A 25,875-nucleotide genomic window follows, 5' to 3' on the forward strand; every position below is an offset into this window, starting at 1 on the left:
ATCCCCTGGGCTCCCCCAGCTGAAGCAATGGAGGATTCAGGGCTCTGCTTTGCTCCCACTTCTCCTGCTGGACCTCTTGCTCTGGGCACAGCGACCCACCGCTGGTCACTGACCCTTCCATAAAGCCTCATCAGAGTTCACTGGAGGAGGGGATGCACTGGGAATTGCACCCAGACAAAAAGAACAGCTCAGCAGTGCTATTTCTGTGAAATTCCTTTGCATTTTGGGGGGGCAGAGCACGGCTTTGCAGAGGAGGGTGGAGCAGGGATTGAGGTGGTTGCGCATCCCAAAGCCATCAGGCAGCATCCTGCCCTTGCAGGTGCTTGCAGGCTTCTTGAAAGCACCCACAGCCTCCACTGGTGACCGTTCATCAGAGAGCAGCACATCCACAGCACATCCATCACCATGGAATCATGGAACCATTGAAGTTGAAAGAGATCATAAGATCCCTAAGTCCAACCTCAACCCATCCCCACTGTGCCCACTCATACAATCATAGAGTCTTTTTAGACCAAGCCCAACTGTAGACCCATCACCCCCATTTCCACCAAACCTTAACCCTTCTCCTACTTCGTGCCACACCGTGCTCATGTATTAATGGAAATGATGTTCAGATCTATTTCTTCTTGCCACGATATCCTAAAATAAGCTCAGTTTGGTTTAGTTTTCCCTCCACAGGAGGACAGCTCAGAGTTGGACATCTTTTGATAGGATCATAGAGTGGGTTGAGTTAGAAGAGACCCTTAAAGGCCACGTGGTCCCTCTCCCTGCACTGAACAGTCCCTGCATGGCACTGGGGATACCCATATGTCCTCCAGGCTGGTAGAAACCTTCACTTTCTTTTCTGCTTCTTCCTCTCTCTGGTGAATGCTCAACATTTCCAAGTGATTTTTACAGCAAACCAGCTGATGCCATTTGTTAAAAATAACTTTTTTTGTGCATCTAACTCCGCCTGCTTTGGAGGCAATGTGTGACACAGACCTGTCTGTTCCCAGATAGGAGCTTTTCTCCAGATTTCTAATAAATCAGCAATCCCGCTGTAGCTGACACAATTTAAGCTCGTTGCCAAACGAGGATGAATTATGATAGATCCACATTTAGAAAGGACTTTGAGATCTTCCAGTTACAAATAGCTTCCAGGGAAGGAGAAAGAGTCAGTGAACCTGACAGGGACTATTTATGAAGGTTACAGGAGAGTGCTGCTGACTCATCTGGACCATTTCTATCGTGGCTTATTCTTCCAGGGTCCCTCTGCTTTGCTTTGCCAGTGGTGGTTTGGGGATTCCTTCCGTTGGTTCCTTTGATTTTCTTTGCACTCTTTCTTGTGGTCTCCACTACCTGTTGCGTTATATTACTCATGGTTGATATCTGCTTCAGACGTGCTTTGGAAGATGTCCACCTCAAGCATGATCATAAAGATGCAGAGCCATAGAATAGCTTAGGCTGGAAGGGACCTTAAAGATCATCCAGTTCCAGCCCCTGCTGCAGGCTAATTTGCCACATGGTAAATCAGTTAACATGAAAACAGCAGAGGAGATGTAGTAGGAGCCAACCTGCCATGCTCTGCAGCCATGGCCCCAGAGATCTCATCACGAGTCAGTCTGAGACATGCACAGAGAAAATGCGATTTAGAATCCTTGACACTCAGAAGATGGAGAGATGTTGGGTTCTGCTGGCTGTGCCATTTTTCAGCCTCCGGCGTTTCATCCGATGACATTTCTGAGCTTTCCTCCAGGCCATATTTTGATCACTTTGAACAAAACCTGAGACTCTTGCACGAGGTTGGGAACTTCAGCCTTACTCCCAAAGTCAGTTCCGAGGGCAGAGCATTGGAAGAACTCTCTGCAGTCACACTTCTGCAACGCTGTTGCACGCTGTGCCTGGCGCAAAGCACGCAGAGAATGCATGCCAGCTACAGGACAAGGAAAAGCTGCCATCACTGAGCCCAGTGGGGAAACCCCTTTCATTCCATAGCTCAGCAATCCCAGGGAGTTCTCCCAACAAGTGATTCTATGATCCCATGGCTCTGTGATATCCTGGCCATCCCAGGACAGAGCGGCAGTGAGGAGCACAGGGTGCCCTCCTCGCCCCATCTGCTCACTGCAGGGATGCTCGGGGTCCCCAGGAGAAGGGGGAGAGCTGAATGTGTTTCTTCTGCAGCTCAGTTTCAAGGAAAATTTGCCCTTTCACAGTTGCTTAAGCAAAATGTCAGCGAATGCCAAATGCCCGGAGCCACATATGCTCTACACAAGAGAGGCTCCATAAATCAGGGAGCAGTTAGTGGGAAAAAATCAGGTTCCAAGGAGGAAAGCAGTGGGATACGTTTTTCCCCCCCCCCACCCCCCTTCCTTCAAACCAGGGCAGCGGTGTTTGGGTTTATTATGCGGCGCAGCAGTGAAGGAATCCATCACATTGTCACCCCCTTCTTTTTTTCACTCGGGGTCTGTGTGCTTGCAGACGTGCGCAGGGTTGGGGGGTAAAAGGGGGGGTGAGGGGGGGGTGAACCAACTTTGTATGAAATCAGTGCTCACAATGCAGGACAAAAGCTGGGGGGCTGGTGGCTCAGCTGGGAGCCTGGGCAGCACAGCTGTGACCAATGCCAACACAGTTCCCGTCAATATGGAGTGACCCTGGCTCTTTTCGCAACCTGCTTCCAGGCTCATCTCCAATAATTCTCACAAAAGGACGGGAACAAACAAAACCTTTGTCAGCACTTCCAAGACTTTCCCTGGAAAATCTTAAATATTTCATTAGGCTCTTCTCGCCTTTTTCTTTCTCTTTCACCTGAGCTGGGCTTGAAAAAGCAAATGTGGACACTAAAACTCTGGGTCAACAAATGATGAAAGGACAGGCTTGAAAGGCGGAGGGCTGGGGTTGGGGGGGAAGCTGCTCGTACCGCTGTCCAGTGTGAAACAGCACAAAGGCAAGAAAGGAAAGAATGAAGCTCTCCCGCTTGTTGGTTAACACTCCAGGCAAGGACAGTATTACGATGTTTTTGTTCCAATCTGTTTGCTTAGAGAGGCCTGGATTTGAGTACTGTAACCAGGGGCTGGGGGGAGGCTTGGCTTCATTGCCGTGCACTGTGCCTGACCTTGCAGTCCCTCCAATGTGCTCTCAGGAGATGGATGTGTGGGTCAGCACTGGCGTCCTGGCACAGCCAGCACCCTTCTTCCTGAACAGCTCTCCGACCCTACTGAGCTTGGATGGGGTTGGGTCAGGAAAAAATCGATGTGAGCAAAGTTTTCGTCAGTAGAAATCAGATTGGATATCAGATTGATTGGATATCAGAAAGAATTTTGTCTTGGAAAGCGTGATTGAGCATTGAGATGAAGTACCCAGGAATCCCCATCTCTGGATATCATAGAATCATTGGGGTTGGAAAGGACCATGATGATCAAGTCCAACTGTTGACCTATCACCACCCATGTGTAAATGTGGCAATGAGGGACAAGGTTCACTGGTAGGTCAAGCTGGGGGACACAGTGATGACCCTGAAGGTCTTTTCCAACCTAAAGCATTGATGGTTTGCCATAACCACGTGTCCTCCTAGACCTGCTTGCTCAGGCACTAACCCAGAACAGAAGCTGTGAAGCTGTGCACTTGATAATAACCTTGTGTATGAGCACGTAGGAAGGTGGACTCAACTTCTGGAAGGGGTAATGCATGCTCCCTCCTCCATACTGAAGTTATGTGGGAGGAGAGCACAGCATGCAGAAGTCAGGCCATCCTGGTACCCAAATGATGCTCTGCTGGCTCTATCCTGCCCTGCTTCCCTCCTCCTGCCCTCCACCAGCAGTGGTAGGGGCAGCACAAAGGCATCACTCCACCTTTGTCTCAGCCTTGATTTAGGCACCCTTTTAAGGACCCTGCTGAATAATTCAGTGTTATCATTCAGGATGACGCCGGATTATTACAAGGGTTTCTGCCCCCCCTACCCCACCCTCCTCTTCCTCCCCCCCAAATCCCCTCCAATAACCTTTAAATTCTTTTCACATGTGAATGGGTTCAAAGGAAGTCATGTAAGGAAAACACACAACGAGGAGGTTGCCGCTCTCCCCCTCCGCTGTCAGTTTGATAAATATAATGTGTCACCAATTAAAAACTCATTGCCATTCTCCCGCCGCAGCCATTGCCTCGTTAAGGTCCTCCTCCCAGGGTGGCTCCCAGGATCCGCTGCTATCATTGTCGATAACAGAGGGGCTGTTTTTTTCCCATCCTGGGCCATTTCAGCACTACACATTGGCATGTAAATAAGTTATTCACTCGACATCACTTTCCGATAGAAAAATGACCATGAAACTCTTTGATTTTGGGTTTGCTCTTGTCACAAGCGCACAATGAAATCAAGAGTTTCAGTTTTGAGTCTGTGGCTTGTGGAGGGCTTTTTTTTTTTCCCCCTTCTTTTTTGTTTACTTTTTTTCTTGGCCTTTTCTCTTTTGCCAATGCCTCTTCTCAGCATTTGTATGGAAATCATCCCATCGCACAATTTAATGCAGGCACAGTTTGACCTGGTATGTGTCCCGACTCCAATATAACAGAATGTTGTTTATTTTTTGCCCTCCCCGGGAACATTATAAAACAATCTGGGTCATCAATAAAGAGTCACTTTCCAATTCTATTTTTTTCTTCCCTCTTTGCACCATTGATGCCTTTGAAGGAAAGGAGGGAGGCTGGCACCGGGGACCCCTGCCTTTCCCATGTGGATCTATGGAGGCACCCACTGGGGCTGTCCCATAGAAGGGACAGGAAGCTCCAGGGTAGTCTGGTGGGTGTGGAGGGCAACCATATATTGAAGTATCAACACCTTCTTTCAGCCTCTCTCCAGATGCTTTAGATATCCAAATCTGGGTCTGCAGCTCAGTCCTCCCTTCTGGATCTCAATGTGTTCACCAAACCCTACAACGTTCAGCAGCTCAGCAAAGAGGATGGAGAAAATTCCTCAGGAGGCATTAAATACCACTCCAGTTGGTGCTGCTATCACCATCCTGGTTGCCTTTGTGCTGCTGCTTCAAGATGACCTCAAGATCTTTGCTCCTTTCTTAAAGGAAAGCTCTAGCACGTGTGCTGCTCATCACTGAGCACCTTGTCATTGGCTTGCTTATTTCTTGGCAAAAAGCTCTTGTGTTATAACTGGAAAACAGTCCAATGGAGTGGTAGGGTCTGGGCCGTGGTACATGCTTGGTTTTCATGCTGAACACAGAGAGTTTGGGGAGTTTGGTCTCTGAAACACAAGCACTGACATGGATCTTGATTTCATCCTCTTGAGTGTTTCAGTGCTTTGCTGTCCCAAAGTATGGAGCACTTGCAGGCAGGGAACACCATGACCAAGCTCCGGAGCTTCCTTTTTGCCTTTTCTTTTTCTTTCTCTCTTATATTTTTTAAGGTTTCAGTGGGGATTTGGGAGCTCTCAGATGCTTTCATACTGGAGAGCTGGGACACCAATTTTAGCAATAAGGATAATTCTGCACGGCGTTTGAAGTGGAAATGCATGCAGATTTGAAGCATGTACGCTCCCAGCAATGTTCTGGAAAGCCCTGATTGTTAGAACAACTTAATAAAGCAAAAAGAAAGCCGTGACTCTCCCCCACACCCCGCCTGCTCTCTCTCCTGGCTCAACCCTCAATCTGCTGCAATATTCCCCCTCATCTGCCAGCATCACCTTCAAGACAGGGAGTTCCCTGGAGCCTAAAGACAAAAGGGTTTGCAATCAAAGTCTTGGAATAGGAAGAAAAAAAAGAATAAAGGAAAGGAAGAAAAAGCTGTAAAAAGTTTTTATTATTATTATTTTGTCCGTGTGCATCCATGCTCTGTGGGTATGTTGGAAGAGAAGGGGGAGAGCTGTGAAGCAAGCAGGGAGTCAATCATGCCCAACTGACCCATGAAGACATACGAGTGCTGGCTGCCCATCTCCCTGAGCTCATTTCATGGTCCTAAGGTGGGAAGAAGACAAGAGGGTTCCATACTACGGGACATGACTTTGCCTTCCAACCATTGGGTGATGCCAATGTCTCCTCGGAGGTCAGTTGGGATGAGGTGCCAATAGCACAGACACAAGCAGGAAATCTCACTCCACACACCCACCCCTCCTCCCCCCTCGTTATCCTTTAACTTCCCAAGGCAATCGTCCCCCTGTTTGCTTGTGGCTGTCACTGCGCCGCATCGCTTGGCCCTGAGGTCACTGGGGATTGACACCTTCACCCAGAGCCCTGGATTCCACCCTGCCCTCCTTAGAGATGCATCAGGCTGTCAGTAACGAGGCCACAGGTTTATTCAGTGGAGATCTCCAGATCTCAAAAGATAATCTGGGAATAATTGGGACTTAAGGAACTTGTGTGCATCTGAATTTTCTGCAGCGCTGCCATTCACGAAACAGATGGACATCTTATTTCTCCCTAATTTGATGGGCTTTCTTGACAAAATGGCAGAGGTTGCACTTTGCTACAATAATAACCTGCCACTCAGACTTTGTAAGGGGTTTGTGTAGATTTCTTCTTAATTAGACCGTGTCTTGCTATCGGGTGAGCTGCGTGCGTGTGTGCAGAGCAGGGAGATGGGGAGCAGCTCCTCTGCATGACAGAGCCTGCAAGAGAGTGGGGAGAAATAGGGGGGGGATTTCGTGTTTGTGTCATTGGGTTTTTGTTGTTGTTTTAAGTCTCATTTGAAAAATAAAGATTGGGATGTGAGCTCATTGTTTGGATGATAATGTATTCATGGATTTGCTCCTTCTCACCCAGCATCCAAACAACAGAGCTGGGGCAGCTTCCAGGTTGGGGAGCAAGCCTTGGGATTACTCTCAGGTTTGCAAAACCCACTTTTCATTTGCAAAAGCTTCCCAGTGCTGCCGTTTAACCCCTGACCTCCTCTTCTGCCCCCCTTTCCTCTCCCGGCTCCTAGCAAAGCGGATCCTTTGGTCAAGGCATGGAGCTGGAGTTAGATGATCATTATGATCCTTTTCAACCCAGGTCATTCTACGATATGATTATATGATTCTTCCTATTGGGATCACATCCTTCTTCTCCCCATTGGTGCATCCATGTGGCAGATCACACACACCAGGTTGGGAACTCTGGTCATCATTTGTGGCTTTTATAGCTGCATGGCTCACATGCTCCTTTCCCACCAGAGCTTCTTGCCTCAGCAATAGGTGATGGAATAAATCCCATAAAGCCAAGCTGAGTCACCAAGTCTTCAGCTTCCCCTTCACGATCCTATCCAGCAGCTCTCAGCTACGCAATGCCATCATTAGGATGCACTTCTTGGTGATGAGGCTGCCTGGGGCAGGCAGGCTCCCCTGGGCAGTGGCCTGCTAGGAGCATTTTGACAATGCTTTCAGATTTTGGGGTGGTTCTATGTGGGGCCAGCATTGGACTCAATGATCTGCGTGGATCCCTTCCAACTCAGGATGCTCTGTGAGACAGGGCACTGAGCAATCTCTCTGCCAGCAAACTCCAGACCAAAATTCACCCCATTTGGTGCCCACTTCCCCTATAAACCAAAACCAACACCCCTCCCTCCATGCAGATCACTGCTCAACCCTTCTCCCACTCCCACCTCAGTTGGGCTCAAGGCATTTCCTCCCCCTTCTCCCAACCCTTTGCAAACCTCGCAGACCTTGGTGCTCAAACAAACCCCAACATTCCTCCGTGCAAAAGTTTAATGGGAGGTCAGAGCTGTGTGCCACCCTCTGCAAACACTGCAGAGATGCCGTGGGGCTGTTGGGAGCAACTCAGCCCCGAGAGAGCATCCCCATCACTGGGCACCAACACTGAGCATCTCCCCATGATTTATCCCTTCTTGGCGATGAGGTGGCATTAAGGATTTAAAGAAGCCTATCTAATGGAGTGCTGGAAATTATAAATCAGCACGGCTTTGTCGAGGTTATTACTTTAAACAAAGAGGGGGTTGAATGGAGCCAATTAAACGGCACCTGAATTGATAAACAAACTGGTTATTGTCGGGGGCTGCTCTGCAGCCCCGGGTCCCCCCCTCACTCTGAGATGAATACGGAGCAAGGCCTGGGGAGAAATTTACATCTGATTGGAGTTTAATGGGCCGCAACAGGCCTCCCATCCCATCGCCATGGAAACCGGCCCTTTCTCAAGATTTTAAACAGTCTGAAATGTCCTTTTATTGTCTGCTTAAAATGTGTCATGTGAGCCCGACGGGGTGGGCGCTTGTATGTATCAATTTGTTTCTGTCGGCGGAGGGGGCCATGAATATATGGGGGGGAACATGGGGACAAAGGGCCCGGCCCATGGGGCTCCATGGAGACCCCGCAATGGAATGGTGACATATGGTCCCTCCTGACCCCGGGCAGCCCCACAATAGGTAACCACGCTGCCCCGCGCAGCGGCACATCCCGCTCCTTGCAGCCCATTCATTGCATGGCCAAGTCAACTTGCCCGGCCCTCGGCCCTGGTTGTTGCTTTTTTTGGTTGTTGTTTTTTTTTTCTTATAAATCTCGGCCGTTGATCACTGGAGTCCGGTGAAAGAAAGAGGGAGAGGGAGAAAAGGAATAAAGAGGGGAAGAAAAGGCTCTCCATGTCCCAGAGATGTTTGCTTTCCACTTGATTGGAAGCTGAATGGCAGTGAATATTGGAGCAGAATGGTGTCCGGCATCAGAGCAGCTCGGTTGTGTCCCGCTGATGGGATCCTGCCCTGGGCCATATCCATTGTGGGAGTGTCAAAGCATCCACCAAGGACTGGGAATGTTAAGGAGTGTTCAGCCTTATACTCTAACTGGAATAACTCCAGGCAGCCTGTGCATCAATCCAGGGCATCGTGCATCGCAGGACCATACAATCATATAAACATTAAGGTTGAAAAAGAGGATTAAGAGCATGCAGGCCAACCACCTGCCCATTGAACTACGTCCCTCAGTGCCACATCTCCACGATTCGGGAACGCTTCTATGGATCCCTCAACCTCCCATCATCACAGATCCATACACAAATAAACTGAGAACAGCAACTCTGAACCCATCTCCTCCTTCAGGTGAAGTTTCATGGCATGGATAACTTCTAGAAGAACCCCAAAGCCAGACCTGCAGAGGTCATTGCAGACACACGGACCCCTCCGCGCCATCCATGCAGGGAAGGGACTAGGGAACGCTGTGCTATGGGAGCACATGAGACCGAGCAAACAGAAGATGGCAACATGGGGGGAGGAATGCTTTCAAAACAATGAATCTACAGAAGAAAATCTTCCCCAGGCAGGGAAAAGGGAAAAAATCTGTTCAGCCACTCGCTGCAACGCGGCTGCCAAGCTGTGCGTAATGCTCACACTTATAACGTGCTCACTGTTTGTTTCTGGAGAAGGGAATTCTTCTTCCAAAGGCGACAACGAGACAGGATGCTGTCTGGGATATTAAAAGAGCCTTGAAATCAGTCCCTCGCCTTTTTCTGCTGTTAGAGACATCCAGATTTGCCGCGGGATGCATCTATCCCAAAGAGTGCTATCCCAGAGCCCACTTTGCTGGGCTGTAGGAAAAATCTAGCTCTTATCCTTAGCAGATCTTGCCAAAAACTCTTCATTCACAATCTCTATTAGACCGATTCTGGTTTGGCTTCATTTTTTCACCTCTCTTTCTAAAGGACTTTTCTCTCAACCTGTGATCCACGGAGGCAGGGCCGCCAGCAATACATCTGCAATAAGAGCACCTCTCTTTGCATGCCACGGGGCTGGCCATTTGCTTGGGAGTGATTTCCCTGCCAAGTTTATTGCCGCTCCTTGCATTTGAAAGAAAATTGCTGTCATTTAGCTGGGAGAGTGACAGAAAGCACAGAGGGAAGGCTGGAGTCTGGCACAAGGCGTTCACCTGCAGGATCAGCTGCGGTGCAGTGGCTTTGTGCTCAGCAACCCGAGGAGCTTCATCTCTTGAACACTGCAGAATGATTTAATTGTGGGCTGAGGAGCAAAGGAAGGCTGTAAGGTGAGACTGAAAGAGAGGAAGTGACGCCAATCCCACCTCACATCCTGACCTTTAGCACGCTGCTCCGCTTCAAAGTTCAGGAATGAATCCTTCTCTCTTGCTAGCTAATTACCCCGGCTATTTCCAACATCCCTTCTGCTCATCAAGAAGAGCGCGGCTATAAATGCAGAGGGAGGAAATGGCTCGCATGCAACGCGTGGGAATGGGACGATTTGGTTCTTTCTTTAGCCCCAGGAATTGCTGCCTGAGAGCAGATGCAGCTCTGGGCACGTGTGCTAGGGGAGGGAATGGAAGGGGGGGTTATGGTAAAGGGAAGGGAATCTGCAGTGGGGAAACCATCATAGGAAAGGAAACTCCTTCCTGATTTGCAAAGCCTGTGCTGAAGGCTGAGTCAGTTCGTGGGTAAGCGCTCAGCAGCGTGGAGTTACAATCAAAGGCACTGGAACAAACCAAAAAAATCCCACTTTATGGCATCCATTTGGTCCTTAATGGATTAATGTTCTCCACGTTTCTTGCAGCCTTTAACATCTGTGCCCGTCATAAACTGGCTTTTTCTCTCTCCCACTCTTCCTCGCCCTCCAAATGGCTGCTCTCAGCCTCCCAGCCCATCTACAACCCCAAATCCCCACACAATGCAGCAGCTCAAGGGAGATCCATGAGGCTGGAGGGTCTGGAGGCACCTTAGAGCCACAGAACCATAGAACCATAGGATAATAGAATCACTGGATCAGAGGAACAGAGAATAGAATCATAGAGGTGGAAAAGACCACTTAAGGTCATCTGGTCCAACCACTGGCCCATCAAATCAAGCCAACCAATCAACCCATAGGGTCATAGAACCATAGGAGTGTGGAACCAGAGAATCATAATGGAACCACAGAATCATAGAACCATTGAGCCATCAACTCATAGAGCCATAGAACTACAGTCATAGAACTTCAGAAGTACAGAACCACTGGGTCATAGAACTGTAGGATCATAGAACCACAGAACAACACAGAATGGCTTCAGATGGAAAGGAACTTAAAGATAATCCAGTTCCAACCCCGTGGTTGCACCTTGGTGATCCCCTGCTTGAAGTGCTGCACCCAGGGCTCTCTGCTTGGCCATGCTGGGATGCTGCAGTGTCTCAGCATGGCTCTGCCTTGCATTGCTCCTTCCTCTCTTGAGAGTGCAAAGGGAATGGGGCCAGGCTCTGCCCAGCAATGCCCGGGACAATGGTCACAAAGTGAAGCACAGTGGAGGCTCCCCCTGTGCACAGGGAAACCGTGCAGGTGACCAAGCATCAAGAGAGGTCTGGAGAGCATTTCCAGCCCCCAGATGGAGCGACAGGGTTCATTGCTAAGGAGTGGGCTATAAAAGTAGATTCAAGCTTTGACGGCCATCAGGGCTGGTAACTGTGCTGGCAAAGAGCTTAGAATGAGCCAGGAAGTGGCCTCAGCCCCAACGGATGGACACACAGGAGGAGAAGAAAGGGCTATTCAGCATGAGGACGGATTCCTCCAAAGCAAACAGCGTGTACCTCCCCTTGCCAGCCCTGTTTTATGGCTTGGTGCTGCTGGGGAAGACTTGCAAGTGAGAAAACAGCTGGGCTGGAGGCAGGGGAGCTCCAAGGGTTGGGGATGTGTCCTTGTCCTGCTCCCAGCTCACTGCGGGTGGAGGGTTCTGCTTGCTGGGAGCACAAGCTGCAAAGAGGAGGTGGGAATAAACCCACTGAAAATAGCATCTTGCTTTCTCTGTGGCTTGAGTGCTCCAAACAGAGCGTCTGCAAATAAATCTCTGCAAACTCTGGGACTCGTCTTACACTTCTTTGGTTCTCCAAGCTTGCAGGTCTCATTTTGCCAATCCTGTGGCCACACCTGAGCACCAGCTGGGCAAGACGGGCCAGTCCCTGCTGCCCTGAACCAACACCTCTGAGTCAGCAGCTGGGAGGGAACTGGCACTGTGCAATGGGCTCCAAGATCTGCACCAGCACTGCTCAGAGAAGCTCAGGGATATCACTGAGGTTCCCCTCCCCCCCATATTTCTGGTGTATTTTCAGATCTCCTGTGCTTTCCTCACTCAGTCCTTGCAATGCCGTGCAGGAGGAGAGGGGATGGGGTCCTCCCCATCAATGGGACGTGCCCTTCTGGTGCTAGGAGAACAGCTCAGCATCTCTCCAATAAGATAAACTCATCCTTTCCATTCTGTCACCCTTCAAACGAGCCCCAGAGCTGCTCTGGACGTTCTGTCTCAATGGCTAACAGCAAGAGGAGAGGAAAACAAACGTGGCAACAGAGTGACAAGAGGGAAATCAAACCGGGAGGGGAACGGAGACAACTCAAGGGCAGGCAGCGATGGGCAGGAGGACTGCTGCCACTTCCAGGCATGTCACAGCAGAGCAAAGCCATGCAGACGCGGCGTTAGCGTCCTTAAAGCACGCGGGATAGGGAAGGGCTCTCTGCAAATGGTTGTGATTTTTTTAGGAGAGAGGGAAAGAATAAAGAGCATTTCACACTGGGAGGTGCATGAGCATGGGTTGAACCCCAGTCCATCACTCCTGGGCTGCCCTAGAGAAGGGATGGGGCTGCAGAGTAGAGGGTCTGGAGTAATGGGGCTGCCTGGGAGCCGCCTCTGCTATCACATGCAAAGCATTTTGCTCCAGTTTTATTGCTTGCTGAGTGCTTTTCCAAATGGGACCTGCAGCTTTCACACACACTCCTCTGCCTCTCCTGCATTCTCTTATTCCTTGGAGGCACAGGGGATTTCTATCTTCATCCAGCATTAAAAAAAAAAAATCCATAAAACCAGCTGCCTTCAAAAATAAAGCCCCTTTCCTACCCTATGCTAATAATTTACTATTATCCCAGGTTTTATTGCAAGCTCTTTCAAGGGCTGCCCAGAGCCCCATCCGTAAATAGCACATAACTCAAGCCATGAGGATTTCCTCCCCGGTGGGACCCTTAATGTCTAAACCAGAGGTGTCAAACCAGCAGCTCAAAGCCCAGCTGTGGCCCTGGGGAGCTCCACATCTGGACTATATCTCAGTGCTTAACACATTAGCTTTTGCCCCGAGCAGCTCCGGATTTCCCTCGTCGGTTTGCACTGAGCCTGAGTTAGGTTTGATTTAAGAGGTTCAAAGGGAAAGGAAAGGTACCTGCAAAAGTGCTGTGGGGTTTGGGATGCGGTGTGGGTCAGGGGTGGAAAGCAAACAGATGAGGGTGGGAAGCAACAGCCTTGTGCCACAGCATGAGCCCTCCCTGCTATGGGATGGAGCCTTGTGACCCAAGAGGGAGATTTGGGAGCTGCCACCTCCATCACCTCCGTGGGTGGCACAAAGCCATTTCCTCCTCTGCTCCGGGCTGAGTCTTTGGGGTAAAGCAGTGTGACCGGGTGCCTCTCACACGCAGAGAGGTGGAGGCTGTGCTGCATCCCTCCCCCTCCTACAGGGACGTCTGTCTGCAATAAAACAGCAGTTTCAACATCTCAGGGCTAATTCCTTCTGGCTCGGTCGGAGCAGCGTGCTGGGTGCAGCCCCAACGTGGGAGCCCAGCCTGGGAGAAGGCTGGGGGCTACGCACATAGCACGCAGTGAGCTCAAAGGACCATAGGATGATGGAATCCCAGGATCACAGCAACATGAGGGTGGAGGCAGGTTGGTTGCTGGCTCCCCCCTCTCCCCACAGCAGGTTGATAGGTGAAACCAGCAGCTCCTGGAAGTGCCGTCGTGCCACGAAGCAGCCGCCAGCAGCAAGTTTCCAGCGCCTCCGCCTCCAGCTTGCAATCTTGGCAGGCTGACACGTTCCCATGCCTTCTGCCCTCCGTCAGAGGGGAGGTGGGCCACTCCCAGCCCGACAGCTCCGGCAGGATACCTCCGCGCTGAGTGCAATCCCTGACCTAGCAATGGGAAAAGCAGGCCAAGAAAACCCAAGGGTGAATGACGAGATGAATAACTTCCCCAAAGCCGCGGCTCTGAGCATGCCTTGGCCTGCCGCTGGTTCACCAGCTGACTTCCCCTCCTTCCCTACGCCCTGGAGACAGACCTGTCTGGATTCCTTCAGCCTAAAATAGCTGAGGGTTCAGGGAGGGAGCGGGGAGGACAAGCAGGGTAAAGCTCAGAGATGCCCTCCCTTCGTGGAGGAGCATTTGCTGCAGCAAAGCGTGCCGGGGGTTACAGCACGTTGCCTGCAGCAGCATCAGGTTGGTTGTCTTTGGAACACTGCTCCCCATTGGGATGCTGGATGCTCAGCGCTCCCAGCAGGCAATCAAAGCGCGGCATCGAGGTGCTTCCCAACCCAATAGGGTTTTAAAATGCACCACGGCTCTGTCCAGTTGGAGGCGAGTTCCCGTTCCGATTCGCATTCCATATTCTGCAATTCGTAGAGGCGTCAATCAAACCTGTTGTTAGCCATAGCTGTCACGTCAAGTCCACGTCTAACAGAGCGGGTGATTGACAGCCAAGTTTGTTATCTGTGAATGTGTCATCCCATCCAGCACCCAGCGCCGCGGCGTTGCCTGACAGGTCATCAGTGGGAGCCTTCCATCATCCATATATTATGAGATGGGTCGAACAAATCATTCCCCAGCTCGGCGCAGCACACGCGCTCGCCTGCATCGCTGTTAAGTGGAGCTGTAGGGTTTGATGGGGGAAGAGGTCGGGTGAAACCCGAAGGGTCAGCAGATAAGGAGGGGCTGCGTGCTTTTCTGTCCCTGCTCTGCTCCAGGAACTGGAGGCAGCAAAGAGAAAGAAGAGGATGGGGAGAGAGGTGCAGCAGAGAAGCAGAGAGCTGATGGGTTTTTGTTAGGAAGCCTCAAGCTTTAGCTAATTTTACACTGCAAGCCTCCTCGTTTACCTCCTTGCTCTCTGCTTTTCCCTTTGCAAAGAGCTGCAACAACGAGCGATGCACACATCTGGGCTTCTCTGTGGCCCCAGGAACGGGACGGATGCACGGAGCCCCATGTGTGTTATCATGCTTTATCAAAGAGATATGAAAAGCAAAGCACAGGAATTCCTCCATCCCACGCAACTCTGGTGCTTTGATTTTCCCAGTGAGGAGACCCAAAGGTTTGTTTGCACTGCAACCAGCAGGCTTTGCACTTGCAGTTCCATCCTAACAACTCCATTTGCTCGGGAGAAGCTTAAAGCAGCGAATGCAGAATGAAATCCACCATCACCCATCAGGATTCTGCTCTCCTGCACTTAAAAACAACACTTGCAAACACTTTGCTCTGTGGCACGTTGAAAGCCACCAGATTTGGCTGTGCATCAGTACAGACATTTATGTACAGGGTACATAAATGCTGGGGGTGGATTTGGGGCTGCTCTCTGCATCTCATCCTCTTGCTGAAAGCTCCCTGCGCCGCACAAGCCGGGGCTGATGCAAAATCCCTCTGCTCTGCTCGTGCCGCGTGTGCAGGCTCAGCCTGCGGGGGGGTTGTGCTTTTAAGTTACTAGAGGCTCTGCAGGAGCACAGAGGCAGGCGCCTGCGAATCCACAGCCACCCAGCCTGGCAGACGTCCCTTGTCACCTCTCTCAGAAGCCATTTGCATGCACTCTCAGACACCTCCGGCGATGCACGCGTCATCCTGGGCTCAGCGCGTTGCTTCCAGCCCCCACCTGCAAGCCTTCCTCTTTCTCTATGGGAATGATGGAAGCAAACATTTCCACTCCTGCCCATGGCTTGCAAGACGTGAGCAGAGCCCATAGCCGTGGCACGGAGCAGGATGCATCACCTCTCCTTGCATTAACACCTGCTGTCAGCTGCTTGAGTGCAATGCAATGCGCAAGATGAGAAAGCTGGGGGTCATCCCATCTCCCCCATTTTCTTTGGCTGGAGGCTGAGGTTGTTAAACACATCACGGTGGGTCAGGGTCAGAGAAGGTGGAAATAGGGGTTCTGAGCTCCTCCTCACATGAGGTTGAGGTTCGAAATGCACTTCTACCCAAGACCAAATGCAAGTTGTTCAGCCCAGGATCCAACCCATCCCAAAGGGTTGGTTGGGGTGCTGAGCACCGATCCCTCACCAAGGACTGATGTTTTCTGCCCTGCTGCATCAAGAGAGAACATCACCCTGCTTGCATGGGCTGGGGGAAGGGAGGAGGGAGCTGATGGGACACGTCGAGCACTGGCTCCTGCCCTCAGTGCTGTGTGTGGGATCCATCTCTTGCATAAGAGCCATTTGGGACTGGAGCAGCAGTGATTTATCTCTGCCTAATATGATGGGCTCTTGAATTGCAAAGGAAAAACAACAACAACAACAACAAAAAACCCCTTTATTTAACAATAGTTCGGCCTAACCTTGTAATAACCTCCCCACCTTCCCCAGAGAGATGCTTTACTCAGACACAGGAATTTGTTATCTGCACACAAATATTGGCCCCCTCTCTCCAAAAGGGCGGATGGGAAGGACAGGACAGTCACCCTTTCCTTGCCATTGCTTTTGGAAGTGACAGCAACTTGGGTTGAGTGATTTGCCTATTTTCACCTCCTGGCTCTCAAGCAGGACCTGCAGGTTCAGGGCTTCTATTTTGATGATGGATGTGTGGGGTGGAAGATATCAGGGTGGGATTCAGAGCTGAGCATTTGGCTTTGGGAGGGAGATCTGCATTCCATCCTGCTCCGAGGGGCTGAGCAAGGATGTGACCAAACAGCTCAGCGCCGTGACCCCGAGCCCAACAAGAGGAGCAGAACTTAATTCATCAAGCCAACAGCCTACAGTCAATCCGCCCGCCGCCGCCGGGGGGAGGTGCGGGGTGCACCGGGCTGGGATGCGGGGCAGGTGCGGGGTGGGAACGTGCGCGTCTGGTTGAGCCTATTGCCGGGCTCATTGCCGGTCCTATTGCCGGGCCCATTGCCGGGCTCATTGCCGGTCCTATTGCCGGGCTCATTGCCGGTCTTATTGCCGTGCCGCTGGCGGAGCGCCCGGGGGAACGCGCCCTTCCCACGCCCCGACGGCACCGCGCCTGCTGCCGGCCGCGCCTGGCCGCGGGGCGGGGTGCACCGTTCTGCTGCACGGTTTTTCTTTTCTTTTTTCTTTTTCTTTTCTTTGCTTTTTTCTTCCCGTCGTTTTCTTCTTCTTCCCCCGTCTCGGTTTATTTTCTTATTTCTTTTCATGTCACTTCCTCTTCGCAAAAGTGGAAAGGTGAGGTTGGGGATGGTGGTAGGGAGAGGGGCAGCTCCCAGCCCCGAGCTCTGCGCAACCTTAGGTTGTCTTATTCTTTTATTACATTATTTTATCCCCTGTTGACCATTTTTATTTATTATTTTACTGATTACTACTTCGACTGACTCACCGATTTATGTATTCATTTATTTATGCAAGCCCTCCTTCTCTTCCCCTTCCCCCCCCCGCCCCCAAGGAAGGCAAGTCGGGCTGTATGGGGGGTGGGCTGCTCTCAGCCTTTGGGCTCTGTCCTCCCCTCACCCCACCTCAGCGCTGCCCCCCCTACAGCCGGGCGGTGTGCGGAAAGGAGCTGCGGGGCGGGGAGGAAACAGCTGCGGGAGGGCCGGCGGGGTTATGGGGAGGGGGTGGGGGGGGAGACGGCAGCGAATTTCCTCCCTGGGAAGCACGAGGCAGGAGGTGGGAAGGGCGGAAGGCTTCAGGCAGTGCTCGGGTGCCTTTCCCAGCCTGAGCTTTGCTGCTTGCTTGGGGCTTGGCTGCAGACTTTCCTTGCTCTGAGCAGCACTTCCTACGTGAAGTTCCTATGGGGCCGCAGTGCTGCAGGCAGCTGAACCAGCAAAGTGCATCGTGCAGCTGGAGCCCAACTCCCTGCTACAACGTTCAGCTTTCTGCAAGCTGCAGGCATGCCTACAGCTCTCCCTCTTCTCCTTCCCTTTGCAACAGCAATTACAGTTTGCAAGTGTTGCGGTGGAGTTCTGTCCCATTGCAACCAGAAGCGCAATTGCAGGCATTGCAGTGGTGTTCAGCTGGTGCATTTTGCTGCTGCTTTGCTGCTCTGTACCCAGCCCACGCTCTCCTGTTGCCCCGGCATTATTGCCACGTCCACCCCTGTGGACTTTCACCTTCCAGCAGCAGCAGCACACTTTGCTCTTTTATTGCACCTTGAAAAGGATAAGGGCAGATTGAGCACTCAGCTCACAGTGTGAAAAAGAAATAAAGGGCTGGATAGACAGCACAGCAGCCCCTTGGTTTGGAAGGGGGAGAGCAGGGCAGCTGGGCAGGTTGGTGCAAAAGTGCCCAACCCAAAGGCTGCAAACCTGCATGCTCCAGAGCTAAGGGCATCCATATGGTTGGCTGCAGCTCTTGAGCTCCTGCCATGCACGTTGCTCGGTGTCATTCACCTCCCAGAGCTGGGCAGCAGCTCTGTGACTCACCCAAGGCCAAAAGCAGAGCGTGTGGCTTTGCTGGCTCTTAACAGCAGGGCTGTGACCGCAGGGTCCCCACTCCCTGCTGCAGCACTGAGCACGGTGCCAGCTGTCCCCTGCTGGGTTTAGCTTTTCAGGGCATCTCTTTGGCAGAGTCTCATGCATAAAAAACAAAATCAGTTTGCTTCCATTTCAAGCACTCAGGGTGCCCGTCGGCCATAAGAGAAAGGCTCTGTGTGTGGGGTGGCTGCAGGGGATGCAGGCAGGGTGCAGCCCTAGGGACGGATTGGGTTGCAAGTAGGAGACAGGCTGCTCTGATCCGAGCTGCCCGGGCGGCTGCAGACAGCAGAGGAGGGGTTGGCAGTGACTGCGGGGGATGGAGAATGGCTGTAACGTGATTTTCTGCCTGCGATTGCATAACAAAACCTCTTGGGAACCTCTGGATTCAAATGGATCTTTCCGTGTGCCCGGAGGCACCCGGTGCTGATCCATGATGGGGTTGGGTTCCTGGGGCTGACCTTGGCCATTGATGCAAAAAGGGCCTCATGAAGAGATACCCTGCTCGTGTGCACTGCTATGTTCTGATTGCTGGGAGCTCAAAACATGACTGACGTTGCATTGCCAGTGTTAAAATAAGTTAAAAACAAACAATAAAGCAAAACAAAGCACGGGAATGTGGAGTTATGGGATGTTCGCCATCAATGGGGCCTTGCAGCCAGGAGATCCCTGGAGGTTGGGGAGGGGGATGAAGAGCATCACATGTCCCAGGGACTCAGGGATGGGCTACAGTGCATGGTGGCCCATGGTGTGGCAATGGTAATGGACAGGGCACCCAGTGGACATGGCACATGTGTGGCATCCATTGGACATGAGGATGGGATGGCACACACATGGCTTCCATTGGACATCAGGATGGGATGGCACATGCACAGCATCCATTGGATGTGAGGATGGCATGGCACACACATGGCTTCCATTGGACATGAGGATGGCATGGCACACACATGGCATCCATTGGACATCAGGATGGGATGGCACATGCACAGCATCCATTGGATGTGAGGATGGCATGGCACACACATGGCTTCCATTGGACATGAGGATGGCATGGCACACACACATGGCATCCATTGGATATCAGGATGGGATGGCACACACATGGCTTCCATTGGACATCAGGGTGGGATGGCACATGCACAGCATCCATTGGATATGAGGATGGCATGGCACACACATGGCTTCCATTGGACATGAGGATGGCATGGCACACACACATGGCATCCATTGGATATGAGGATGGCATGGCACACACATGGCATCCATTGGACATCAGGATGGGATGGCACATGCACAGCATCCATTGGATGTGAGGATGGCATGGCACACACGTGGCACCCATTGGACATCAGGGTGGGATGGCACACACGTGGCACCCATTGGACATGAGGATGACACACACATGGCATCCACTGGATGTGGCAACAGCTCACACACGGCAACCCCCCCTGCATGGACTCCAATAGCCTGACCTCACAAAGGCAAGGCAAAAGCACACAATAAGCTTTCCCTCCCTCCCATAACCACACACCCACCCTCTATGGTCTTTCTCCACACCGTGGCCTTATTAATTGGCGACAATTGGAAGCGGTTTAATTCCATGTGGGTGAGGCTGCCATCGCTTCCACTTGGCCAGGATTCAAGTGCTGGGGGTGAGGCAGAATGGGTGGCAAAACTGTCTTTTCCTCAGCTCCGATACTTACAGCAAGAACATAAAATAAAAGCCACAACCCCGAAGTGATTCTCTTTTATGAGGTCGGCATTGTGAGGCCGGGCAATTGAATTTACAACAAGCATTGAGTATCGGAGTCTATCTGGCCCTGTCAATGAGAGCAGAGAGGGAGAAGGAGGGGGGGGGTAAAAGAAAAAGACACACATTAACCCTCAGCTCCGAGTTCCCAGGCGTTTCAATAGGGCTCCCAACTTCCCAAAGAGCCCGCTGCATACTCGATGAGACCCTTTATACCTTCTAATTACCCTCCTCACAATAGGGACAGACTCTCTTGCTTCTTTTGTGGCCGGGATAGTAACTTTTTGCACGCACCACCCCCACGGCAAAGGTAATACAGAGCCCGTAATACGGGAGCAAGAAAAGCTTCAAGTCGGATTATCTCACGCAGCAAACATGCATTTCCCAGCATCCAGGAGCACGTAGTTAGGAAGCAGAGCTCACACAGCCCCCATCACAACCTTCCCTATCAGCCACACTTCGAGGCCATAAAGTCGGCCCCTTATTGCCATCCTGCAGGGTCTCTTTTGTCTCCGGCCGTTGGAATGAGAGGAGAAAGTAGAAGAAAGTTCTATTTCAAAGAGTTTATTTCATCACCACCTGCGTTATTTAAGCTCTGTTCTTTTTATACCCCCTTGGAGGTCTCCAACACAGGCACACGCAACACACACAGACAGGATACAAACAACTTTGGCATTCGAGTTCATCTGATACAAAACTATTCCTCATTTATTTCTCCTTCACAATAATAATAAAAAAAAAAACCAAAAGAAGCATCTCAAATAAAAGGCATTTCAAAAAAAAAAGGAGTAAAAATACAAATCGAGATCCCAAACCTTTGAGAATAATAAATAGCACGTTCCTAGCAAGGTCCATTTGCTCCTTTTTTCCCCCCCCCCCCTCCCCACCACCCCCCTATGTTGAAATCTGCTTAGGAAAAATACAACCACAATAGGGCTCCATACAACGGAGCCAAGGTAGAGTTCTTTATAGGGGAGGGGGCGGGGGGGTCTGGGATGGTCACCACGGTCTCCAGACGGACTCCCTGCGCTCAGCAATAGGGCTGCCTGCTTGGGATGCAGGCACCACGCTGTGACCGAATGATGTCAAGCCCTGCACGGGGGATGCTGATGGGGTGGTAGATGCATTCCCAGAGCCTCCACTTGTGGATACTGGGACGTTGGAGTTGGCGTAGAGTGGGATAACCGGTCCAGAGCCAGGTGGGAACGTCGGGTTGGGGATGAGGAAAGCAAATTGACCATCGGTGGCTGGGACAAGCTGAAAACCCCCATAGACTTTAGGGGAGAGAGCTTCGGTTGGTTCCAGCTTGCATTGCACCGGCACAGCTCCGGTGGTGGTAGGAGGCAACTGAACGTGCAGAGGTTGAGCCAGATGTGCAGGTTGACCAGCAGGAGGGGGTGGCAGGTAGTTCATGGCCACGATCTGCCCCAGGCAAGCAGAGAGGTGACCCAGCAGGCGGGCACGGACGTCAGCATTCACCCCCTCGCAGGTAGACAGGAACCTCGTCACCTCATTCATGCACTCATTGAAACCAGCACGGTATTTGCCCAGCACGCTGGGGTCAGCGCTGAGAGCTGCTGCAATGGAAAAGGAAGAGCAAATTCTTGGCAGGGTGATCTCAACAAGCTTCCTTGAAGGCTATATGGGAATATCCTTTGAAGTACTTTGGGTTCCAATGGCTGTTGGGTGGTTGCTTCTTTTGGAAGAGGGCCTAAGAGCTTATTGGGAGGTTGCATCCTTTGATTGGGGTCCCACAGAGCTTAGGGAAGCTCGCATGGATTCAGGGGCATCCCTAGATGATTATCCTTAAGTGCTTTCAGAGAGATTTGCATAGACTTCATGGGGGTCTGCAGGAGTTTCTAGGGCTCCCTATAAGTTCTGAAGGGTCTGTGTGGGTTTATTGGGGTCCCCCATCCCCCCCCACCCCATGAGCTTCTGAGGTTTGCTTGGGTTTTAGGGCTCCCTAGTGGTTACTTTGGGGCTCCTACTGAGCCTCAAAGTAACTTTATGGGGTTGGGGGGGGGGGATGACCACCGAGGGCTCCAGCCCCTGGGGTCAGGGGGTGGGATGGGGGTGACTTACCAGCCATCTGTGCCCGCTGGAGGTTCCTCAGGTGCTTCACTGTCATCTCCAGTATATCTGCCTTCTCCAGCTTAGAGTGCCGGGAGCTCTAAATAAACAACACCGGCACTCAGTGCCCCCTCCCCGCATTACAACCCCACCATCAACCCCCCCACCCCCCTTTACAACCCCCATCGCTTCCATACTCACGTCTTTTTTCAACGCATCCAAGATGAGCATCTTCAGCTGCCCCAGGCTCTCATTGATCCTCGCCCTCCTTCTCTTCTCCATAATAGGTTTGGATGACTGCGGGCACATCGCATACCGTCACCGCCCGCTGCTCAACCCCGGCCCCGGCCCCCTGACCCCGCACACCGACCTCGGCCCGGCCGCGGGCTCGCCGCCATCCGCTGCCATTTACCTTCCGATGTTCGCTGGCGCTCCGTGGTTTATCCGGTGTATGACTTGAACTGGCCGGTGCACCAGCGATAGGAGAAGCGGTGGGTTTTTCCATGCCCGTGTCGGCGGGCATGGCGAGGTAAAAAAGGGAACGGAAATAACCGAAAGGAATTGAGGTAAAAGCGAAGAAACGGAGAAAAAACAATAAGGGTAAAAGGGATAAAAAAACAACAAGCGCGAAAAACAGAGGCGCTCCGATCAACTAATAGGCGGCAATAGGCGGACGCGGCGCTGGCGGCGGCGGGGCCGGCAATGCCCGCGAGCGGCGCCCCCCCGCCTTTTATACCCGCCGCCGGCTCCCCATTCGTGTGAACCCGCCGCCGCGGCCGTTCCCACACTCCCCACAGCCAATAGCAAAGCGGGGCGGACCGACTCCGTCTTCCCATTGGCTATCCACCCCGCGCCCGTCCGTCACGCGCACCGCCCCCCTCCCTTCTCCCTTTCCCAACCGGCCAATAAACCGCAACCAAACCTCGCTTCTCGCTTCCTATTGGCTGGCTCTTAGCCCGCTGTCACTCAACGGGCTCTCTTGCCCCCCCGCATCCAACCCCGCACGCTCCCCCCGCCCGGAGCACGTGCCGCCGCGCGGCCGGCATCCCGCATGGGAAAACCCCGCCCCGCAACGCCGCGCGCCGCCTCGCGCCGCCGCGCCCGGCCATGGCGCGCCCGCGCGCGCGGGGGCAGCCCCGAGGGCGGGAAAAGGGGGGGGGGGGGGGGGTTGGTGCGCACGGCGCGTGCGTGCGGGCAGCGCGGGGGTTCTGTTATAATTCCTAATATTCTTTTTTTTCTCTCGCTCTTTTTAATGGCTTTTCCTTTTCTTTTCAGTTTATTTTTTCCCTTTTCTCTTCCCCTTCATTTCTGCCTTTTTTCCTCTTCTCCTTCTCCTTTTCTCCTCCATTCCCTTTCACCACCCCCATTGCAATTCCTAACCCTCCTTTCCCACCCCCACCCCCACTTTACCCTCCAAAAGGCATCACCGCTTTGCAACCTCCCTTCGTAACCAAACACAGCCCCGTGCAACAAAAACACCCCCTCTTCCCTCCCCCCCCACCTCCTCCCCTCCAACCCCATCATTGCATGCTCGCGCCCTCCTGCACCCGATTGCAATGCTGGTGTTGCAACCAGCTTTGCATGCACCGGATTGCAATGCTGGTGTTGCAACCAGCTTTGCATGCACCGGATTGCAATGCTGGTGTTGCAAACAGCTTTGCATGCTGAGCAACCCTCCCACCCCCACGCCCCCCCCCCCCCCCCCTCACTCAGGGCTCTTGGCATCCCGAGCACTGCATGGCTTTGATCCCTAAATCCCTAACTTGATTGCAGCTGAGCTCTGAAAACATGGGAGCCCTGCTCAAAAAGCTTTGCAGCTGAAGGGAGGAGAGCTGAGAAACGACCCAGGCTGATGGGGGCTGCATGGGGGGTTTGCTAGGGCTGCATGGGGCTGGTAGCTGGGCCCCATTGGCTGCTGTTTGGGGGTGGACAGGCTGTCACCCCCCAGATTTCCCCTGTCTCAACCCCTGTGCTCATCCCTTGCCATGCACATTGCTTGGGGTTTGTTCCAGGAGGGGGTGGTGGTGAAAGGGAATGAAGATATCAGGGCTGGCAGGTTGCATGGGCAGCAATAAGGGACAAGTCTTCCTTCTGGAGCTCAGTGCTCTAATCAGCTATGGTTAATTATGAGGGTCAGACAGCCCAGTGCTCCCAGAAGTGAAATGGGAAAACCTCTGCACCATTGCATCCCATGTGCACCATTTGTTTCCACCCCTTGCAAGACTGTACCACCGCGTCCTATGTGTACCATTGGGATGCATCCCTGGCACCATTGCATCCCATGTGCACCATTGGGATGCACACCTTGCACCATTGCAATGCACACCTTGCACCATTGCATCCCACGTGCACTGTTGGGTTGCACACCTTGCACCATTACAATGCACACCTTGCACCATTGCATCCCATGTGCACCATTGGGTTGCATCCCTTGCATCGCTGCATCCCATGTGCACCATTGGGATGCACGCCTTGCACCATTGCATCCCATGTGCACCATTGGGATGCATCCCTTGCACCATTGCATCACTGCATCCTTTTCACCATTGCACCACTGCATCCCACGTGCACCATTGGGGTGCTCAGAGCATCTCTTCCTCCAAGCAAGCGCTGGGGCTCCTTCAGCTGTAAGCAAAGGTATTGCTAAGCAAATTGCTATCTGCACCAATAGACTATTATCCCTTGTGCCTTTGCTGCTGAGGACATCCTTGTGGGGGGATGGCGGTGGGAACTCGGTGGGGATTTTGCAGCGTTAGAAATGGAGATTCATTTTTTTTTTCAGGGCCCCTTTCACCACAAAGCCAATGGGCTTTAATTTCTTTTCTCACCTCCCTTCCTCCTTCCCCGCCCTTCGAAATAGCAGCGAAAAGGAAATTGCAGCCTTTGCTCACAAAGCCCCCTCTCGAAGGCATCGCCCGGGCGGCACAGAATAGCACAGCTGATTGGGACAGATGTTCCCTTCTTTCCCCGAGTGCCAACGTTTTGCCCAAGCTCAGATCTGCTGACTTATCCAGCATGGAAAACATCTTGAAAAGGCGGCTGAGATGAAAAAGGGAAGGAAAGGAGAGCCTTGTGTCCGGATTTAACACAGCCCAGTGCTCCATTCTCTTGCGCCTGGCCCTGGCTGGAGAGGTCCTTTCAACGGATCCTGTTCATTTGTTGGCGGATAATAGGGGCTGAGTTGCGGCAATCCATGTGCAGAAAGCAGAAAATAGAGTCAATTACATCTGTATTAGGTGGCCTCGGGGAGAAAATCTCCTTACATGCCTTCCACTGATACTGTTCTTAATTATATTGGCTAAGGAGCCGCCTATGGTAAATCCAAGCACGGCCCTGGCTCCTCTAATACAGAGCAGTGGTGGGGATGTCACTTCCCGACGGGATGTTTAATTAGGGGTTTTCTTTTGCTCACAATGAGTGCTGCCTGCCTCTGCGTAGCCTCTTTGAGATGCAGTGGGGGCCAAAGCCTCGTTCAGGTGTTTGGTCAAATGCTGTAGTGCTTAGCAAGGTCAAAACTGCAGGACTGATGTGCTGAAGCCTGGGCAAAAGGGGAAGGAGAGTGGACATGGTAGGCAGCGTTTCCTTGGCTGCACCATGCAAATGCATCATAGAAATGGATGTGCATCATATGGTGGAGGTGCAATGGACAAGTGCATCATACAAGTGCATGGTGTAATTGCTTCCTGCTAGTGCATCAGGCAAGGGCATCACACAAGAGCATCGTCCGAGTGCACTGACTTGCAGTGCATCGCTGCTGCTCAGG

The 25,875-nt window shown here is 52.2% G+C and overlaps 1 protein-coding gene across 2 annotated transcripts; it reads right to left on the reverse strand.

Moving 5' to 3' along the window:
• Positions 1–20,729: 20,729 nt before the first annotated feature.
• HES4 (hes family bHLH transcription factor 4) lies at positions 20,730–22,816 on the reverse strand. Of its 2 annotated transcripts, none has more exons than XM_072354310.1 (4): positions 22,525–22,816; positions 22,314–22,409; positions 22,125–22,212; positions 20,730–21,619 (listed from the first exon to the last, which is right to left on the reverse strand). In XM_072354310.1, the coding sequence occupies exons 1-4, from the start codon at positions 22,633–22,635 to the stop codon at positions 21,042–21,044; spliced, it is 873 nt and encodes a 290-aa protein (XP_072210411.1). In that variant the 5' UTR covers positions 22,636–22,816; the 3' UTR covers positions 20,730–21,041. The 2 variants fall into 2 exon arrangements, with proteins under 2 accessions (XP_072210411.1, XP_072210410.1); XM_072354309.1 differs by having other exon boundaries at positions 22,483–22,816.
• Between the last annotated feature and the right edge of the window lie 3,059 nt (positions 22,817–25,875).

This window comes from Excalfactoria chinensis, chromosome 20 (genome assembly GCF_039878825.1).
Source record: "Excalfactoria chinensis isolate bCotChi1 chromosome 20, bCotChi1.hap2, whole genome shotgun sequence".
Classification (NCBI taxonomy): Eukaryota; Metazoa; Chordata; class Aves; order Galliformes; family Phasianidae; genus Excalfactoria; species Excalfactoria chinensis.